At 35.1% G+C, this 22,260-nt stretch overlaps 1 protein-coding gene and 1 long non-coding RNA gene across 2 annotated transcripts; both read left to right on the top strand.

Moving 5' to 3' along the window:
* Positions 1-6,271: 6,271 nt before the first annotated feature.
* On the top strand, positions 6,272-6,886 carry LOC113337838 (proteinase inhibitor-like). The gene is made up of 2 exons (XM_026583414.1): positions 6,272-6,471; positions 6,584-6,886. Exons 1-2 carry the CDS (start codon positions 6,453-6,455, stop codon positions 6,778-6,780), a joined length of 216 nt encoding a protein of 71 aa, XP_026439199.1. The 5' UTR covers positions 6,272-6,452; the 3' UTR covers positions 6,781-6,886.
* A 6,222-nt stretch (positions 6,887-13,108) lies between these two features.
* Positions 13,109-13,771, top strand: LOC113337783. The gene is made up of 2 exons (XR_003354435.1): positions 13,109-13,270; positions 13,404-13,771. It is a non-coding gene; the product is annotated as an uncharacterized LOC113337783 (long non-coding RNA).
* The last annotated feature ends 8,489 nt before the right edge of the window (positions 13,772-22,260 follow it).

The following is a 22,260-nucleotide window of genomic DNA, read 5'->3' as shown; positions in this document are numbered from 1 at the left end:
TAAATGAGTTGATCACTCTCGAGGATACATGGGATCAAGGAAAACTTGATACTTATTTTGATCCAGAAATAAAAGCGAAAATCCTAGCTATTACTCCAAAAACACAGGAACAAGACGAAGTCAGATGGCAACATCATCCTTCAGGAACCTTTTCGGCAAAAAATGTTTATAACTTTCTCATAAACCAAGATCAGGAGAGTAATTCGATAACCTCCTTTCCCTGGAAAAAAATATGGAAAATCCATGTAATCCCAAGAAATAAAATTATTCGTCTGGAAATTAGCTCAAAAAGCACTTCCAACTAACTCAAGACTTGGGGCGCATAATTCAGACATAAACACAAAGTGTCCTATGTGTAATTCCCAAGAGAAAGAATCAGAACAACACCTTTTTCGATTTTTCCCCTTTACAAGAGCAATTTGGTTTGGTCTCTCTCTAGAAGCGGTGACCGCTAGAATTACTTCGGATTCCATAGAAAATTGGATAAAAGAGTGTATCACGGACGAAGATTTCAATCAACTATCGGATAAAATAGCTACTATATCGTGGTTCATTTGGAAGCACAGATGTTCGGTCATTTTTGAGAAAACAAATCCGAACCTGATTCACCTTATAGAGCAAATCAAGAAATTTCTAAATCAGAATACTCAGGCAAGGCTCCAAAACTTAATGAAGATAGAAAGAAGAAATAACCCCAAAGAGAAATGGTCTGGCGTATCTTCGGATTGGATAATATTTATTGATGCGGCTTCCAAAAAAGAAGATTCAACCATGGGATATGCTTTTTTACTTTACTCTGTGGACAACGAAACATTTATGTATATTGAAGCTGGTTCAGAGTGGGCCTCCTCAGCCTTTCATGCAGAATCAAAAACTTTACTAAAGGCATCTTCATGGTTAAGTAAAAACATATTATCCAGTATCTCAATAGTAACGGACTGCAAAACTTTGGCGGAGATGATCAACAAGTCTTGCAAAAACTCTCCGTGGACTGCGGATAACACCATACAAGAAGTGATCTCAATTTTGAAAAAACTTCCGCAAGCCCAGGTAAAGTATAAAACACAGGAAATATAACTCTGCAGCGGACCACATAGCAAAAGAAGCTAGAGTAAAGCATCTTCGGCACAGGTTCTCTCACATTCAACACAAGGTTTTAAAATCTAGTGTTATTTCCAATGTTTTTGATAAAAATGAGATTTTAAACATGTTGTACTATATTTCTTGAGTAATATAATTCTTGTTTTCATCAAAAAAAAATGGAGTGTTCATGCAAGAAAAGAATATGCTGCCTAGTTCCTAAAGAGACCGTGGCATGTCTAAGAGAAAGCAATGTGGTGAGCCTCCGCTAGTCCTGAATTAGGATTTCTAGCTTAGCCTAAAACGGGAGAAACTATGGGGCTTAGCTATGGGTCAGAAACTAAATGATAAATGTGTGGCACACGGTTATGGTTTCAGCATCTTCGCCTTCACCACGCTAGGTGAACTTAGTGATGACGCCACAGTCTTTTTGAAGAGGCTAAAAAACTGCTTGACAAGACACGACACAGACGATAAAGTGGTAATTCTCTATTTCATAGGATAGGTATCGGTTTCAGAAGGGTGTGGGAGCTCAGCTTGTTGCTAGACTCCCATCCAGTTTCTTATAAGACTAATCTTTTCCCAAAATTGATCGTACTCTTTTTGATTTGCTTTGCAAACTGATTTTTATCTGATTTGACACTTTTGAATAAAAATATTATCTTTTCCAAAAAATCTGATTTGACACTTTTGAATAAAAATATTATCTTTTACAAAAACATCCTCCCCAAGATGCCCTCTTCATTTAACTAAAATGGTTAAGGTGGTTACGCTAAAGTGGTGGTGGTGGACCGGTGGTGGTCAGGGACACATCCAAGATTTCTAGGTTGGGGGTTAAAGATTGTACTTTGGAGTATAACTTTTTTAAAGTGGTGTAAGGGTGCAAAATTAAGCTTGTCAACAGTGTTAAATCTCTAATTGGGTCTAATTTAGTTTTTGGAACTAGCTGGACTGGGGTGCAAGTGCCGCCCCTGTACTGGGTCGGCTACTCCCCTGGTGATAGTGGAAGCTTAAGAAACTTCGTTCAATCCCACAGAAAAGATGGTTAGCTCTTCGGGTGACTGCCATGTAATTCTCAAAAATGTTAGGTAAGTGGCGGCGCGATACACTTCCAAATAGCAACACCGTCAAACCACACAAATGATACCGAAATTCATATACTTCCTCCGTTCCACTTTACTTGATGTTTTGGTGTTTATTTTCTGTTCCAAAATAAATGAGAGTTTTAGTATTTGCCCTAAATTTTCTCTGATTTACCCTTGCTTTGGAATCACACCACAGCATAAATTCTCATCGTAATCAACACATAAACAATTACTCCAATTATTAAATATGTTGCATGGAGTATATATACTCTAATCTATAAAAAATTGGTACATCCCAAGTAAATTATAATGGGATTGGTAACTTTCCCTTAAGGCATATATCATATATGTATAAGTAGTTTAATTAATACCCATTTAATTATCCAGGCTAAATTGGGGTCTATAGGGATTAATTTGGGCCTACGACTACAAGAAAAAAAAAGAATAATTTGAAGTAAAATGGATAACCCCTTATCCAATTATTTTACTAAATGGCAAAACTACCTCTGATTGATTAGTGCTAATTTGGGTGATTAAATGATGTTTAATCAAGTTAACCCTGAAATCAACTACCATTAATTCATCATCAAAAACTTGAAAAAATTTAAAAAAAAAAAATCAAAACTCGATCCAGAATCGGTTGATGTTAGTGCAGTTGTAAACCGATTCTGAGTTGAGTTTTTCAAAGGATGAAGTAAACCCAGAATCGGTTTTTTTCAATACCAAAATAAAGCGATTGTGGGAATCGGTGTTTATATATGCCCACATAAACCGATTATACCTTACTTTCAGAAACAAGATATTCATTACATAGTTTAGGAAATTAGCGCATTACATATATAGGATTCAGTATGGGTATTCTAGAATTTGACACATCAAATGTTCGTCAATGAACCTCCGAGCACGTCGGTACAACGTCGTATATTCTTTGTAGTGAATGAAGTTAGTTTCCCCATTACGAATTCTCCATAACCCATTGAAACGTTCCAACTGAAATTTAGTGAATTCTTAAATGTTAATATGCGAATTTTTAAAGATGACATAAGTATAAATGTTATCGGATTGCTCACTTTTTCTCTAAGAGGAGCTTGTGGATGATTTTGGTACACCATATTTCTAACTTTAACATACTCTCGCATTGCACTTTTATGTAGTTGAATAGGAATGCCAAGTCTCTCCATTTGCGGTTACTGGGATTCCTGGTACGCCCGTAAAAGAACTCTTTAACTCTCTTCCAAAACATTGAATATATTTCATTCCGACGTTCACAGAACGTATTAGCAAACGATTTAACGAGACACAAATCTTCATACGATTCCCATTCCATTTTCTAGGCTAAGTGTGTGACGTGGGAGTGGCTCAAAGAGGTTGTATTTATTTAGATAAAGACTCAACAACTATTTTTTCAAATTCAATTCAAACAATCAGTTTAGGTATGTCCACATAGTCCGATTTCGTCCTTGCAAAAACATAAAAATTGTGCCTCTCAATAATCGGATTTTATTGTTCCACATGTAATACGATTCTTGGCAAAAAAAAGTTACAGAAGAACTGCTACTTTTCCTTGCCACAAATCGGATTACATGTGATGCGAACATATACCGATTATAAAGGGTGTCGAATTCAGCCTCTCAATAATCGGTTCTTGATATGTCACTTGTAATCCGATTCTTGGCAAAAAACGATACATGAACATTGTCACTTTTCCTCACTAGAATCGGATTACATGGGATTCCCACATAAACCGATTATATAACTCTGGATTTTTTTTTGTTTTGTCAGAATCGGACTTTCAAAGTATCCTTATAAACCGATTCTGAAAACTTAAAAACCAGGTGAACACAATTTTCAGAATCGGTCTATATGGTGCAACTTCAAAACCCGAATGTGGCAGAAAAAACTTCCAGAATCATGCATTTTTTGCGCACAAACATTGTAGTTGGTTCTTTTGTCGCGTCTTAAACAAACACAAACAATTTTCAAAATAAACTGGATTCAGTCATTCATAAATTAGGAATATAACCAAACATAATTCGATAATAAGTTTAAGACATAAGTTTTGACACCATAATTATCCATAGTTAAAGAAATAAGTTAGAAATCATTCATTCATCAAGATCCCCACCACGACCACGACCACCTCGTCCTCGTTTCGCAGTTGGGGCACGACCACGACCACTTCTTGAGCGTCTCCTCCTTGGACTTGTTCTTGAACTTCTCCTATCTCTCTATCACCTTCATCCTCACTTTCCTCTCCAGCATCTTCATCCTCACTTTCTTCTCCATCATCCTCATCCTCACTTTCTTCTTCATCACCTTCCTCACTTTCTTCTTCATCACCTTCCTTGCCACCAGTTTTTTCTTCATCACCTTTCTTGCCACCAGTTTATTCTTCATCACCTTCCTTGCCACCAGTTTCTTCTTCATTGATCTCCTCCTCGTCACTTTTTTCTTCAACAACTTCTCTCTCACCACCTCCTTCTTCAGTAGGTGTATCAGAATCAGATTATTCTTGTGTTGGTTGCTCCGCTTGAGGTGGTGGCTCATTGATGTGGATCGCTTTGACTTAATCCCCGAGACCCTTCGGTGGGAAGCATTTAAATTTTGACAACCCTCTCGACGAGGTCTCAAACTCTGTGGAGAATCCAAATCATTTTTCCTTTTATATTTGTTTTTGGCTTGACATTGTTGCTTGCTCTTGTTTGGCCTGTAAATAAGGAGATAAGCGACAAACAACAATGGAATTCAATGCATATTTTTGAATTCAAGGTATACAATCGGTTTACTCGATATACACATAAAGAATGATTCCTAACATAACACATATAAAATCGGCTTATATAAGTGTTAATGTAATCCGATTCTAACAAGAAAAAGTTACAGAAATATTGGCCATTCTTTCTTACAACAATCGGTTTACTCGATACTGTTAGAAAACCCGATTCTAACATTACCCATCAACAATCGGATTTTATATATGCCGATGAAAACCGATTATGGCTAAGCAGTGGCTACATAATCGGGCTATGTGGACACATATGTAATCTGATTCTAACGAAAAAAAGTTACAGAAAACGGTTATCCCTACAGTTACATAATCGGGCTATGTTGGTATTAAGATTGACCGATTATTGTTCAAATTTCTCGAACCAGAAAACACGTGCAACACAATTGGGGTATATGGGCATGAACAACAACCGATTCCTAACACAATCGGTTCAAATGTACACTAACATCGTTCGATTCTGGTAAACCCGGATAAATTTTAAATCAAAATTATCGATTTTTGAGTGATTGCATGTTACTAAAACCTAGTTTAGAGAATTGGGTTGATAGAAAAGTACCTCATTCGACTCATTTCCTCCTCTTGTGCCATCAAAGATGGTTCAAATTCCTCAACCGTTTTCTTGGTTTTGTTTCGAATTGCTTCAACAATTCTGGGATTATCCACACTAGGAAATTTCCTGTTAGTAGGATGCTTCACTCTTGCTTGTTTCGGCGACATTTTATAGAAGAAGAAAATGATTGATCGTATTTGGATCGTCGATAATCGACGATGTTTTGGTTTCAAAAAAATGAAAAAAGAAGGAGAAGAAGAGAAGAAGAATCGGTTTATAAGTTAGGAATTGAAACTGATTTTTAGTTTTACGTTTTATTATTAAGAGTTAATGGGGGTAATTTTATAGTATTAATATTTTTTTAGAGGGTAAATTGGTAGTTTCAGCAAATTTAGACACCCCATGCCCTTCTCTATTGGGTGGATGTGGAAATCTATATGCCCAAATTAATCCCTGTAATCCCCAATTTAGCCAGATTAATTATGAGTCACCATTTAACTCTAATCCTAACTCGTTCTGTATATCGGGTACAAAAGAGTGGGACCATTTCTTACGATCCCTTTATTTTGGGACGACCCCGTTATTAGACATCTACAGACAAGGCTTTGTATATATCTGTTTCTAATTTCTATAGTTTTATGCAAACGTGCCTGAAAAGAGAATTACGTGTATTGCGTAGTTACTTTGGCCACTACTTCTATGTGGATAATAAAACAATGAACCTCATTTGGCAGCCTTTGAATTGCACAATAGACGTGGAGAGTGAATTCTCATTAGAACACTTAAGAAATACAAATGTTGATTAAAGAATAGGTAAGAATTAAAATCAGTAATCGTTGATCAAATACATCCGACTATATAAAGAATGGGGTATTCATAAGAAAAAGTACAAAAGGATATAGATAAGCAAAGTCCCTGAAATTATCAAGAAGAGATCGAGAAAAGGATAATGGCATCAATATGCAAAGGTAAAATCTGTCCGGTTTTCCTAGTCTGTATGTTTTCTTTCCTTTGAATGTTGATTCGACTTTCTTAATGCCATATTCGATCTCATTGAGTTGATATACTTGCAATATGTAGGCAAGAGTTCATGGCCGGAACTAGTTGGGTGTAATGGAGACACCGCTGCTGCAACTATCAAGAGAGAAAATGATAACATTGTGAACGCAAATGTTGTGCTAGAAGGAACTAGTGTAACAGATGATTTCAGGTGCGATAGGGTCTGGGTCTGGGTCAACGGCAGCGGAATTGTCACCATAACACCTATAATTGGTTAAAACTTAATGTAATGAATGAAAAATAAGCCGCAGCTGGTATTGTCTTGGTCTTTCTAATATTTTCGCACAAATATACGTCACTGCTAAAATAAAGATGTTTCTGCAATATTTCGTATCCATTATCAAGAATGTCAAACTAATGCATGTTTATTTACAGCGTAATCATTTTTACTTGAAGTGATATCTTTCTTGGAGTACATTACTGATTACTAATTTTCGGGTTTAATCTCATACGAAAATTTGGGACTTGTAGTTCCCAGCTTTTAACTTCCAATTCTTAGGCAGAGTCTAGTGGTTATTCAAAATAAGTGTTCAATTTTAAAACGGTAGTCTATACTCCCTTGATTGAATTTGTGGTTTGGAAAGCCTTCTTTCATGTAAGTTTCTTAACAACCATCTTTATTAAGTCGAGCAAGCACGCACACTATATCACGGTGAGCAGGTGCAGTACCGGAAATTAAAAAGTTTAAATACACACTGTTGATGGTGGATATGACAAGGGAGAAAGTTGTAATATTGCATATGCCCAGCTGCAGAAACATGAAATAAAATATGTATAAATTCCTGATCCGGCATCAGAATTATAGATACGTATTTCTACATTACATTCCGCAAGAGAATTGAGAATGCGTATCATGGCTATATTAGTCTTGAATATGCCTGTAATATTTTAGAGCTTCATTTGGATGAACTCTCATTATTTTATGCGCGCCCATACGAATTGTCATATATTAATCAGCGTATACTGATGATACAAATTATAAATATTCAGAATGAGTTACTATGCCACTTTGAACAAAAGTACTATTAGAAGTATACTATCTAGTACGAAATTACATTGAACATCACTTCGAGTCGTAGAACTTTCACGATTGAATTCTTTGAATATGTTCTATATGATACAAGCAAAGTGCCGAAAGCCAACTACGCTTGGCCATGGCCAAGATGCCAGGCCCCAAGATAAGTTGCCAAATCAACATGGCCAACGTGCCGGGATAACATGGACCGCGTCCCATAACAAGGACAACATGTCCAGAGTCCCAGGCCAACATGATCGACGTCCCATGCCCAGGACAACATGGCCGAAGTACCATGGCTAGGCCCACTTCGCCGCGTCTCATAACCAGGTTGGTTTGTGGCCATAGACAGCAGCTTGTCCCGTCCCACCAAAGTTAGTGGTCGTAGCCACGAACCAACATGGCCAAGGTCCCAGCACCCCATGGCCATCCTAACTTAGTCGTGTCCCGCGCCACGACTTGGCTAGCTATTAACTTGGTCGTGCCCCGCACCGCGACTTGACTAGCTATCAACTTGGTGTCCTGCGTTACCAAACAACCCAAGACAACATTAGATAGTGTTCAGCGCCACCAAACCTCCCAAGCCACCTTTGCCAACTTGGTTGTGCCTCACAGGTCATGTCTATTGCTGTGACACCTTTGCGTATAATCAAATATGACACTAACGTGCCACAAATACGTCATTATCATAAGCTTGCGAAGAATGCCATCTTATGGCAAATTTCTTATTAGTCACACTTAACCTTGGAGCTAAGTTGTCACTTCGTCTGGCTAGCTTAGGCTGATTACTCAGTCAAATACATCGTGGCAACCTGGACAAGACAAGACATAGTCCATGACTCCACTAATTCCTACGAGAAATCAAAACATGTTACATGGGAAAATTATTCATGGGTATTAGTCTGGTGATTTACAACAACATATGCAACACGGAAACACCCCATTATAAGGAAGTAACAAGTGGTGGTACCAGTTAAGACCGGTTAAAGGAAGTGGTAAAGTAATGGGCGTAACTTTACCGTCACCTCCACTATTCCCATCTCTCTATCTCTTCACGATCGCCACTACTTACGAGGAAACAATGAGTGTTCTTTACAATTATATATAGGCCACTTCGCCTATTCAGAAGACGGAACAAGCTTATCATTCTCAATGTCTGCTTCTTTCGCAGTTCGGCAACCTCACACACAACAATTCAATCACCACTGATTTCCTCAACTTTCTTTGTTTTCCCTCCCCTAAGATCAACCCATCTTTTCTCTTTGTAACCGAAGCAAAACGTGAAAGGTTAATTTCTTGGTTTAGGCTCGTTTTGCACGATTTTTATTTTCGAATTTAAAGAAAGTACTTCGACGGTACATTGTTTTACCTAGGAGTAATTTTTTGGTATCAACACACACAATATGATAATTAATTAGTAAAACACTGATCAATAAAAAATTAGCTTACCAAAAACATGTATAGATCGTTTCCATTGATCCACCAATCAATCAATCGATCTCAGGGAACTTATATGTATCGACCAACTTTTGGCACATGTATTACGACATTCGTCTCTTCGACCCAAGCACGAACTCTGTCAGTGAAGTATGCCTTATCAGTTGCGCTACCTTCTAAAACGATCACGGCCTCGCGTAAACCGAGATTTTATTTCTCGGTCATCTCCTTTCAGCGTCCCCTAGTTTCCCCAATTTAACCAGGGTCAAGGTTACAAGCAGGGGTGGAGTCATGATCAACGATATAAAGGGATAAAAGAAAATTCTCATATTTTGAGGAAAAATAAAAATAAAAGGCTTGAATAAAAAAGTATATATGTGAAAATTAGAAGGGGTGATAAAAGGTCCCGCGAAGCTGCAACTTCACCTATATAAATCAAGGCTAGAAAATCGTCGTAACCAAAAAGATGATTATTATGAAGTTGATATTGTCATATGAACTGAAAAAACCCAAACTTCCCGGTCATTCAGCATAAAATTAAGATTAATCAATAATATTATATTTATATTGGTGTTGGTGCTCATTGTATAGATGTAAATATATGTAGTTATTCTCAAAAACTAGGGAAAAAAACCCATCAACTTCTCTTCTTCCTTTGCTCAGATCTAGTCCTTTAGGGGCTAGATTGAGCAAAGATTTCTTGTTTTGAGTAATATTAGATATCGTTGATTTCGATTTAGGAGATATTTTTGTTGATTTCGATTTATGAGTTATTTTTGTTGTTTTTCAATAATTTCTTTGCTATTAGAGCGATTTCGATCTTCGCTATTTTGGCGATTTTATCTACACTTTATAGTGTTTCTTTCTAAGGATTTGTTCGTGTTTGGTTTTCTTGATAAAAGTACATCGGCGATTCAGCACGGGGGAAGATCAAATTTATCTTCATCATAAAATCGATCTAGGTTTCCGGGTTAGTCATTGCGCATGAAGAATTTTTGGGAAAATCACTCCTCTGTCATAGGAGCATCTCTTTTCTAAGAAGAAAATCCATCAAAATGATCGAATTATAATTTCTGGTATCATTTCTTCTCCAATCTCAAAGTACAAGATTTGGCTGCTATCGTGGTAGATCGCTCTTTCTCTTCGCGATTTATTTACGTTTTGTATTTGTTTCGTGTTATGATGTACTTGCTTTACTTTAAAACCATCATGTAAACGTTTCTTTTGGAATGAAATATTTATGGTTTGATGATCAAAATAAAATAATATATATATATATAGTTATTCGAAAAATTCTGAACGTATGAATGTTAAGTTAGAGCTTGTGAATAATAAATATCAATTTTTCACGTTATTGTAAATGTAAATAATAATCCTGGCTAAATGGGGGCCTATGGTGATTAATTGGGTCCTATGACTAAAAAACAAAAAAGATCATTAAGTAATCTCTAGAAACCCCTTATCCAACTATTTCAATTAATGGCTAATTTGCCCTTGATTACTTAGCGTTAATTTAGTTGATTAGTAGTAAAAAAATTGTGTCAGATGTGAAATTAACTTGTGTTAATGAATCATCTAAACATGAAAATATTTAAAATTTTGAAATTTTTTTAAGAACACCAACCAAGAATCGGTCTATGTTCACATTAGTATCAACCGATTGTAACTTCAAAAACATACATAAATCTTTTGAAATTTGCTTTTACCCGGAATCGGTTTATATAGACATGAAAATCAACCGATTATCCAGAATCGGGTTATATGGACATGAACATAAACCGATTCTGGTAATTTTTTTCTTTTTGATCGGGAAATTATGTGTTGTTAAACATCAAATACAACTAACATTTATTACTTCATACATATACTCGAGTTAAGAATGAGTATGATTTCATACTCATTTTCAAATCGTTTGAGAAGTCATACTCGTTTTCAATTCGAGTATAAAATTATACTCGTTTTCAAGTTGGGTGCAAAATCATACGCATTTTCAATTCGAGTATAACACTATTTTCACTTGTACTCGAACTGAAATCGAGTATGATTTCATACTCATTTTGTGATCGAGTATTAACTAGAATAAAAAAATGGGTTAACCAGAATCGGTTTATGTAGTCTTTCACATAATTCGATTCTAGCAAAAAAAAAACATACAAAAGACTTGATATTTCACATAATCGGTTTATATGTGAGGCACATAAAGACCGATTCTTGATTTCTTTACAAATCCAAACTTGGACTCAGAGTTGGTTTATCTGTGCATTAGCATAAACCGATTGTGGTTGATGTTCATCACATCAACTCAGAATCGGTTTATGTATGTGTACACCAAAAACCGATTCCTGGTAACATCAACTACAATCGATTTATTCTAGTGCACACATAAACAGATTTTGGATTGATTTTCCAGAAAATAAGATGAAGAAATTTCAGAGATTCATGGTTAAATCGTTGTTGAGTTTCTCTAAAGGAACGGATTAAAGGGAGTTAACTCAATCACTCGAATTTTTTTGTCGCCGATTTTCTTTCAAAAACCAAAAAATAGAGAATTGAATTGTTGTTTGTGATTAGGTTTTAGTTTTTTTTTTTTTGATGAATTGGGTTTTAATTTTTGGTTGAAGATTGTTAATAGAAATGATTTAGATTTTAGAATCTGTTTTAGGAATCATTAAGAATGTATAAGGGTAATCTAGTATTTTAATAAATTTTAGACACCCCTTATCATTCTCTATTGGGTGGACGAAGAAATCCGTAGGTCCCAATTAATCACCATAGATCCCAATTTAGCCTGGATAATAATGTAATTTTTTTTTAATGAAAAGATAATAATGTAATCATTCCACATTTTTTGATGACCAACTAACAAATTGTTAGGGCTGTTCATGGTCGGTTTTGGTTCGGTTTCTAACCAAACCAAAACCAAAACCGAAACCAATATTATTGGTTTTTAAAAATCTAAACCAAACCAATCCATTAAACATTGGTTCGGTTTCCAAATGGTTCCAGTTGGTTTCGGTTTGTCCCAGTGGTATTTGGTTAACCAATAATTATGTCAAACCAAAAAAAAAAATACACAAATTTACAGATAAAAAAATCGTAGTTGCCGATAGTATTGGTTTACACAAATATACAGACAAAAAAATAAAAATAAAAATCAAGAATAGTTAAAGCTTACTCTAATTCTAGAGATCAAAATAAGATATATAATATATCTTAATTTAGTTATTGACAAATAAAAAAGAAGGAAGACGGGAAGAAAAAAGTCGAGTAGCAGCAGCTGTAGTTGGGGGTGGAGAAGGGAGGCGTCTGAGAGAAGGAGAAAGAGAAAGAGGGAGAGTATCATAATGAAATATTAGATTTAGGGTTCTATTTGTCCTCTAAATCAATGGGTAGAATCTAATACTTGTAAATCGACGGTAGAAACTAAGTTTAAAAATTAATCGGTTTTCCAATGGTTTTTGGTTCGGTTTTAGAAGTCAAGCCAAATCAAAACCAACACTATCGGTTTTCCACTTTCTACACCGTAACCAATCCATTAGTAAATGGTTCGGTTTGGTTTCTTCCTAATTGGTCTGATTTGATTCGGTTCCAGCGAAAAACCGAAACCATGTTCAACCCTACAAATTGTATTTTATTTTTGACCAGATAGATGAGATCTTTTAAAAAGAAGACGATCCAGCCACTTGACAAGCCCACATATCGATATTAATTATTTTGGGACGAAGGACAAACTGGATAAACATCTACGGTCAAGGCTTTGTATCAAACGTGCCTGAGTAGAGAATTACGTGTATCGCGTAGTTACTTTGACCACCACTACTATTTTTTTTTTTTTTGGTACAAACCACTACTAGTTGAGAATAATGACAACGAACCTAATTCCATGGCTGCTAAAAGGGGTACCATAATGTTTGGGGTAGTCAATCCAAAGGTAATGGAAATTTTATTTTATAGGGATTTGGTACACCCCCAAACAGATTGGTACCCCTATTAGCAATGCTGACTAATTCGCCTGCCTTTGAAATTGCGTAGTAGACGAGTAGTATGAATTCTGATCAGAACACTTAAACATATACAAATATCGATTAAAGAATAGGTAAGAGTTAAAATTAGTAATCGTTGACCAAAAACTTCCCCGCTGTATAAAGAATGGGGTATTCATAAGAAAAAAGTACAAATCGATATAGATTTCTAGCGGAGTTCCTGAAGTTATTAAGAAGAGATCGAGAAAAGGATAATGGCATCCATATGCAAAGGTAAAATCTGTCCAGTTATTCTATTTTTATTTTTTTTGTATGCTTTCCTTCCTTTCAATGTTGGTTTGACTCTCTTAATGGCATCCATATGCCATATTCGATCTCATTCGGTTGATATACTTGCAATTTGTAGGCAAGAGTTCATGGCCTGAACTAGTTGGGTGTGACGGAGATACCGCCGCTGCAACTATCAAGAAACAAAATCGTAACATCGTGAGCGCCATTGTTGTGCTAGAAGGAACTGGTGTAATAGAGGATTTCAGGTGCAACAGGGTCTGGGTTTGGGTCAATGGCAGCGGAATTGTCACCATCACACCTGTAATTGGGTGAAATTAAGTTAAGTGGATGGAAAACAAGTGGCAGCTGATATTGTCTTTCTGGTATCTTAGCACAAATGTATGTTACTGATAAAATAAATAAACTTATTTCTGCAATGTTTCCAATCAAAAAGTTTAAATACATACTATATCTTCCGTAATTGTCGAAACACTGATACATAAATATTTACTTGCCAAACATACATAGCTCATTTCCATTGATCCGCAGATCTATTAATCAATTTCAGCTGACTTTTATATATCAACCGTCTTTCGGCACCCGTACGATGATGTTCGTCTCATCGACCCAAACACGAACTCTGTCGGTGAAGTAAGCCCAATTAGCTGGGCTATCATCTAAAACAATCACGACCGCACGTAAACCTGGATTTTCTTTCTCGATCGTCTCCTTTGCAACGTCCCCTTGTTTCCCAACTAGTTCTGGCCACTCGGTCTTAACCTCATGAACATCTGGTTTCATCAGAGTTACACATTATCAACATATATGCATATAATGTGGATAAAAATGTATAATGTAATATCTTCACCGCAACTTGTAGCCATTTCACGGTCGTGATAGATATACTTTCCTTTAGATTTTCTGTTGATTGAACTTTATGAGTTTGGATGGGTATTTATAAAACTCCGACAGACAAACAACTATCCAGAAGTTTATTAAAAATATTGTAAAAGTTTTGGGACGTGTTCTTTGACGCAACATTTCGCCAATTTGTTTAAGATATATGGACACCACCTATCATCAATTTACTATTTCATACCGGACACCTACCAATATCCCAACCCCCGTCTAACTTTATATCACATGTATTAAGATCAAATGAAATGTTTATTCAAGATAAGAATCCCCGCTAAATTGGGGCTTATCCCATTTAATTGGAACGAACGATTGGGGATGCTAAAACTAATTGGGGGATAGAGGAAAAAGACAAAAATTGGATTTAAATATCAAATCAGGATCACTCCTTATCTAAGTATTTTACCTAATACCTAATCTATCTCTCACTAATCATGCTAAGTGTTTAATTATAATTAGTAAATTCATAAAATTATTTGATAAATGATTAGTGTGTATTTTTATTTGAATTTGGGTGAGTGAGGTGAGAGTAGAAGTTTATTTGAATTTGGGTGAGTGAGGTGAGAGTAGAAGGAGGGAAAAAGTATTTGAGAGGGAACTTTTTTTTAGTGAAAATGGAGGATTATTGTGAAGAGAGAATTGTTGCTGAGAGGTTGAAAATTTTATTTTTTTTTCTTTGAATTCACCATTTTTGCAGCTGAAAAAGCTCGGTGGCCGCATGGACTGGTATGAATACAATGCCGGAAGCAGCCATACCGGCATGGTATTCATACCACGTCCATGCCAGCACCGAGCTTATCCCCATTTTGAAATTCAAGCCGGCATAGTATTCAACCAAAAAACTATGTCGTACAAAAGTTGTTTTTTAGCTACCGCTATCCAGGGGGTCTGGGGGGTCCGGTTTTCAGTCCACTGTCGGCACAGTCAGTTAACTCTCGAGCATGCCGGTACTGCTACCGGCATGGTATGTTGCTTGAATTTCTTTACGAGCACATGATGTAAAGTATCCAGAAAATTGAGTTTTTTTCCACTTGACTACCGACATTGATATATTTTTATCGAGCATTCCGGCACTTAGTAACGACATTGAATGTTAGTTACCAAGCATGCCGGCACCATTTTCCGGAATGATCTTCATCACTTCCGGCGATGTAAAAAAAATATTTCCGACATGGTCTTCTTCACTACCGGCATGGTCTTCGTCACTTCCGACATGGTCTTCATTACTACCTGCATGGTTTTCATCTATACCGGCATGGTCTTCATCACTTCCGGCATGATATTCATCATTTCTGGCATGGTCTTCATCGCTATCGGCATGGTATTCATCACTTCCGAATGCTAAAAAAAATATCGTTTTCAAAGTGAAGAGCCGACAGAGAAGGAGAAGAGAATTTGAAAGGGAGTGAGGAATATTTAGATTTCAAAACCCTAACCCTAAAAGATATTAATAAGAGGTGAAGATGGAAATGGGGGATATGATTTTGTTTTTTGATTTTAAATTTTTTTGATTTTTATTTTGAGGGAAGGGTATTTTAGTATTTTTTTGCCCCCCAAAAACACCCCTTAGAAGACACTATTGGTTAGGGAAGTAATTTATATCCCCCAATTAGTTCAAGTATCCCCTAATCGCGCGTTCTTTAATTGGGGCCTGCTACTACAGGACAAAAAAATATTATTAAGAGATGAAAGTACCAATTTACCCTCTATCAAATACTATTACTACAAATGTATTCCCATAAAATCCTAATAACAAATCTAAAAACTAAAATCAAAATCATATAACTAAAAACTTAAATCAAAATCAAATTCATTTCCATCTCCATCTCCACTTCTAACCGATTCTTCTTCTCCCCTAAAATGACATGAATCAAGTACTTTTCTAGCAAACCCGATCCCCTAAATTAGGTTATAGCAACATCCAATCACTCAAAATTCGATTTTTTTTAAATCAAAATTTTCTGGGTTTACCAGAATCGGTTTACGTTAGTGTACTTGTAAACTGATTGCATATAGGAACGTTTATGTTCATGCCCATAAAGACCGATTATCTTGGATGTGTTTCTGTTTCAAGAAAATTGAACCAGAATCATCCTACGTAAGTGCCCACATAGCTCGATTCTGGTATGGAAGAGATAACTGTTTTTTATGTATGTTTTTCTTGTTAGAATCGGATTATATGTATGTCCATATAACCCGATTGTACAACCTTTGATTCCTTAACCGGTATGCCCATAATCGGATTATTTAAGAGTCCACATAAAACGATTGTTATTGATGTTCTCCAAAATCGGTAGATATGGTACACCTACATAAACCGATTTCAGGGTTGATGTGGTGAACATCAAGCACAATTGGTTTATGTTAATGCACACATCAACCGATTCATTAACCATGTTTGAATTTTTGCACAAATCTTGAAATTTTTAACTTTATATTATAGAGCATGAAAATATGAATTGAACGCAAAAAAAAATGAGATCATTCCGACATCGGATGAAGAAGTTGTGAGCAAAACAGTTTCATGAAATGCCAAGATTTACAATCGGTTTATTTGGGCATTAACATAAACCCATTATGACGGAAAATAATCACAGAAAAACTTTTAAATTTTACAATCGGTTTATGTTCTAGGCCTTATAAACCGATTCTTAGAATCGATCTAAGAGGGCATGAACATAAACTGATTCTGGTTTGATTTTTTTCAAAATAAATAAATAAATAAAAAATCATGTTTTGATGATGAATCAAGATTAATTTATTTCTAGTTCAATTTGACTAAATATAAATTAATCACCCGATTAACACTAATTAATCAGTGATAAATAGTCATTATGTAAAATAGTTGGATAAGGGGTCACCTTTTTTACTTTTAGTGACTTTTTTTAACCTGTAGTAGCAGGCCCAAATTAAATGGGATAGGCCTAATTTAGCCAGGATAAGAATATGCCAATTGCCTATTATAATTACTTTTTTTTGTTGCAAAGTTCAAACGGAGATTTATTGATCAAAGGGGAAATAAGGCAAGATTGGCCTAACCTCAGCTGGAACAAAAGAAAAACTAATGAAATAAAAATAACCTCGCCATGAAATTATCTAATAAACCTATAGGTAGAAAATATGTAGAAAGGTTGATTGACCCGATTTCTAGCAGAAAAATTAGGTTAAGACCCAATCCATGGATAACCCATAATATGATGCCCTTAATTAAAAAAAGTTAAATCTAGGCCCCAAATTATTAAAAGACATTCATACCCTTATATATATTGTCAATCCCCTAATTAAATAAAAACTAAGCCCCTAATTAAATAAAATTTAAAAGTAATCCCAAAATTGTTAAAAATACATGTATTACTTTAATATTTGTTTACAATAATTTCTTAGCATGTGTAACTAGAAGTTGCACACACATCTGTCTTGTGTAATTGAGAGTTACATATGCATCTATCTAGTGTAATTGAGAGTTACACATGCATCTGATTTGTGTATTCAGTGTCAACTCCAATTCCAGCGAGACCATTACCACATTTAAACAATTAGCTTTTATGAAGTTTAAATCTTTGCCTTTCCTTCTTGTCTTCTTCACTCCAAAATGCTTGCATATCTGCAACGAAATAAACATCCATGGATTAGGTTGGATGAACAAAAAACAAAAAATAAAAATATTATAGACAGAATTATAGAACAACACATGATAACCTATCTTAGCATGTGTAACTGGGATTTACACATGCATCTGTCATGCACAATTGAGAGTTACACATGCATATGACTTGGATACCTAGCATGTGGAATTTTTTGGTTGCAAATTTGTTCATTTTAGTATGTGTAAATAGGAGTGACACATGCAACTGTCTAGTGTAAAGAGGAGTTATACATGCATATATCATGTGTAATTGAGAGTTACAGATGCACCTGACTTGTGTAACTAAGAATTACACATCCATATAAAGCACACATTTTCAACTATAAAAGAGCTAAGAATCATCACTTCTCACCTGAACATTAGCCAACATCCTTATTTATCCATCCATAAACTGCAAGAATAACCAGAGCTTTGATAAATGTTCTTGGTTCTCTTGGTAAACTAGTGTCTTATCAGTGCGCGCAAACCACATTGAGTCCTGCATAGACATCAATTGATATAGAAAAGGCTACAATTATTCAGAAATTACTTCTGTAGAAACATTGAAACACCATAGTCGAAACACCCCTAAACAAGCATGTGTAATCAGCTGATACACGTACAAAATCCATGCGTAATTCGGAGTTACACATGTATCCTTCTAATGTAACTGGAAGTTACACATGCATATGTCATGTGTAACTGAGAATTACACGGGCAGCAACAACATTCACATCAGCCATAAAAAAGACCCATACAAAGGAGCACATCTAACAATGGATAATCCTTAGCTAGCAGTTACACATGCAACTAACTAGTGTAACTAGGAGTTCACATGCATATGAATTGTGTAAGTGAGATTTACACATGCGTATAACATGAATAATTATGAGCTACACATTCATATTAATATGTGTACCCAACTGTTACACATACATATTTGCATGTAAAGTTGAAAACATACAGTGGCTTATACTCATTCAGATTGTTAAAGCAATATATTAGATAGAATTATGAAAATAGATGTACAATTACACATGCATATGACTTGTGTAACCGGAAGTTACACATGCAAATAAGTTTAGTTTAACTTTAAGTAAATTAGAATCACACAAAATCTTATCTGTTTGAGCAAGGTTGTTGCTGAAACTTCAACACTCAAGTCTGCTGAAGTACGAACTTTAAGACCTACATCAGCATTCCTTTGACCTGTACAAAACAAGACAAAACCCAGTAGAGTAAGCCAAAAATGAACATAAAATAGATGCATAATAACCTATATTTAAGAGCACCTAAAAAGAGCTCATCGAAATGAGAAATTCAATATCAACTGCATATAAAAATCTTTGAAATGTAAGCCAAGTTGTGTTGCTTCCATATCAACCAAAAGAAAAACTGAAAAACAATGAGGCTACATAAACTCTAGCGTATGAATATGTTGAGTCTTGATGGTAAAGCATCTAATCTACACTAGACCGTCGATAAGCACATCAATCATAAATTACACATCCAAAATGCAAGTGTAACCAGTTATTACACATCCTAAAAGCATATGTAACTAGCAGATACACATGCTAGAAAGCCTATGTAACTAGTGGATACACATGCTTATAACAACACAATTTCATCAAAGATGGGTTCCTACCAACAGAATTCCCCTATACAAGAGAACATGATTTCTCCCTCCAAAGAACTTGCACAATTTGCAATGTTCCATCATTAGCAAAACATTCCATAAATTTCGCTTCAACAATACATGCTTCTCTACAATACAAGGAATAATATGAGAACGGTTTAGCCAAAATCCCGAATCAAGTATACAAGCTATATGAATGTGTAGAAGCAAGTTACACATGCTTACTGTATATGTAGAAGAAATTTACATATGCTAATTGAAAGAAAAACATACTCAGAATTGGAAAAAGTTATATTTATGTGTAATTGAGAGTTACACATGCTAATTGGATGTGTAGAAGCAAGTTGCACATGCTTACCGGATATGTAGAGCAAGTTGCACATGCTAATTGAAAGAAAAAACAGACTCAAAACTGGAAGAAGCTATATTTATGTGTAACTCTCTAATTGAATGTGTAGAAGCAAGTTACACATGCTTATTGGATATGTAGACGCAAGTTGCACATGCTAATTGAAAGAAAAAACAGACTCAAAACTGGAAGAAGCTATATTTATGTGTAACTCTCTAATTGGATGTGTAGAAGCAAGTTACACATGATTACTGGATATGTAGACGCAAGTTACACATGCTAATTGAAAGAAAAAACATACTCAAAACTGGAAGAACCTATATTTATGTGTAACTCTCATTTACACATGCTAACTGGATGTATAGAAGCAAGTTACACATGCAAATTGGGTGTGTAGACGCAAGTTACACATGAAATTTGGGTGTGCAGACGAAAGTTACACATGTTGTGCATCATCATCAAAATGAGAAACTCAATTCATATTGAAATATTAATCAAATTCTGGATAAAAGAACAATAAACTCAAACCATAAAATTTATACAATTTCAATATGATACATTCAGACCACAGAGTTTAAACAATTGAAGTGAATCTTAACAACTAATGCTTTCTGAAAAGCTAAAACATGAAAATTCAAATGTAGTGTTAGCCTTATACCTGCGTATCAGAGATGTTATGAATCTGTTTTATGATTTCCATCAACACCGTTACTAATCTCTGTAATCAAATGATCACTAGCCGGCGGAATATCCTTGGATTGAAAATCATTCAGACTCAATTCCTTTTTTACCATGGAGCTAACCTAAACAGATGGATTAACATATATAATTAGATCTTAAAAATGAAAGTGTTTGGTTTCGAGATTATTTGATGGGTAATTAAGATTTAAGTTTACTGATTATGAATTTGAAGTCAGATTTAAGATCGGGATAAATGATTGGTAGATCGATCAAATTAATTTCATAGATGAACCCTAAAAATGTTACTAAATTTTTTTCCAATAATTTTTAAGTAAAAATGAAAACAATGATGAGATGATTACAGTTCTTACTTCGGATCGCGAATCGGATAACAAACTTTATGGGAGATCGAAGATTTTGCTTTTTGAAACGTTAAAGTTGATAAAAAATCAAAATTAAATGAAGAAGAAGAAGAAGAATTACAACTTATATTTGTTTCTCGGTGAATCATTTGATTTAACTTCGATTAAATCTATATCCTTGAAAAACACTAAATAAAATCGAATCATATCATGGATCAACGATGAAGAACCATAGAATTTATTTTCATCGACGTTTCTTCCTCCATTAGAATTAGATCTTGAAGAACATACACTATTGATGTTGATCTAATTTATTGAATCAAATCAATTCCTTCTTCTGTTTTGAAGCAGCCGAGAGAGAAAGAGAATGAAGAAGAGAGAGAAAGAGAATACATAAATGAAAATATCAATTAATATTCCTCTTGTATATATACAAAAGGGCAGTGTTGCCATTATTAAAATTCGTAATAATTAATTATGGGCCAGATCTGAAGAAAATTTGATGTTTTGGGCTTAGTAGTAGCATATTCCTAAAGTATGGAGTTGACAATGAAGGATCCATTTAGTGGGGATTCTATATGTTGAACCCATATGGTAAGGGGGTTCTAGTATTTTTCACTAGTTAAATTTGAGGTGCTTGATTCCACCATTGTGTGTGTAAGAAGATCGGCAACTGCGTTATCATCCATGTATATTTGGGAGAATTTAAATTGAATGGAAGATGGAAGTTTTTAAAAAAAATCCCAATACACCTGAACCTTTTATGAAACTAGAGAGATAATCGAAAGAACCATGATAATAAGCATTCAATCACACATTCAAACTAAATTTTGGTCTTACCTTTAAGTTGAGTGATCCAAAAACACATAGAATTCGTTATCCTAAGGAAATGCGCAAGAGTGCCCATCGCAAGGCTATTATTATCTCCAATAGCAATACCACAACGTACCAGACCAGAGTTGCTAATAGAGCAACCATCGCTTAAACTAGCCATAAAGAGGAGAATGCTGCATTACCTCAATAATTTTTGGAGCTCCGACAACCTTACATTTATTGTCGAAGAACCTCAATATGCACAAATCAATAACTTCATTTGACACAAGGCCTTTACCAATTTGCCCTGATTCCGCGATAAAAAGTTTTAGCTTTCCGACAGCTTATGGAAATGTAATAATTGCGAACTGATATCTCAATTCATTTATGAGAGTTAACAAGCAACAAAGCAAAAAAAAATCTATTTATCTGCAAGCAAAAGTTCTCATAAAATTTTATCTAATAAGAGATTCAGACTCCTAATAAGATAGATCAAGATTATTACTTGCATCCTTAGCTAGACTATCTACCACCCCATTTGTTTCTTTAGGTACATGGAAACATATTAAAATACTTAAAAATTCCTAGAAAATTCCCTAACAGCAGAATTAT

The sequence above is a fragment of the Papaver somniferum genome, unplaced genomic scaffold (genome assembly GCF_003573695.1).
Source record: "Papaver somniferum cultivar HN1 unplaced genomic scaffold, ASM357369v1 unplaced-scaffold_18, whole genome shotgun sequence".
Lineage (NCBI taxonomy): Eukaryota > Viridiplantae > Streptophyta > Magnoliopsida > Ranunculales > Papaveraceae > Papaver > Papaver somniferum.
This window is presented reverse-complemented; position numbering and strand designations above follow the sequence as displayed.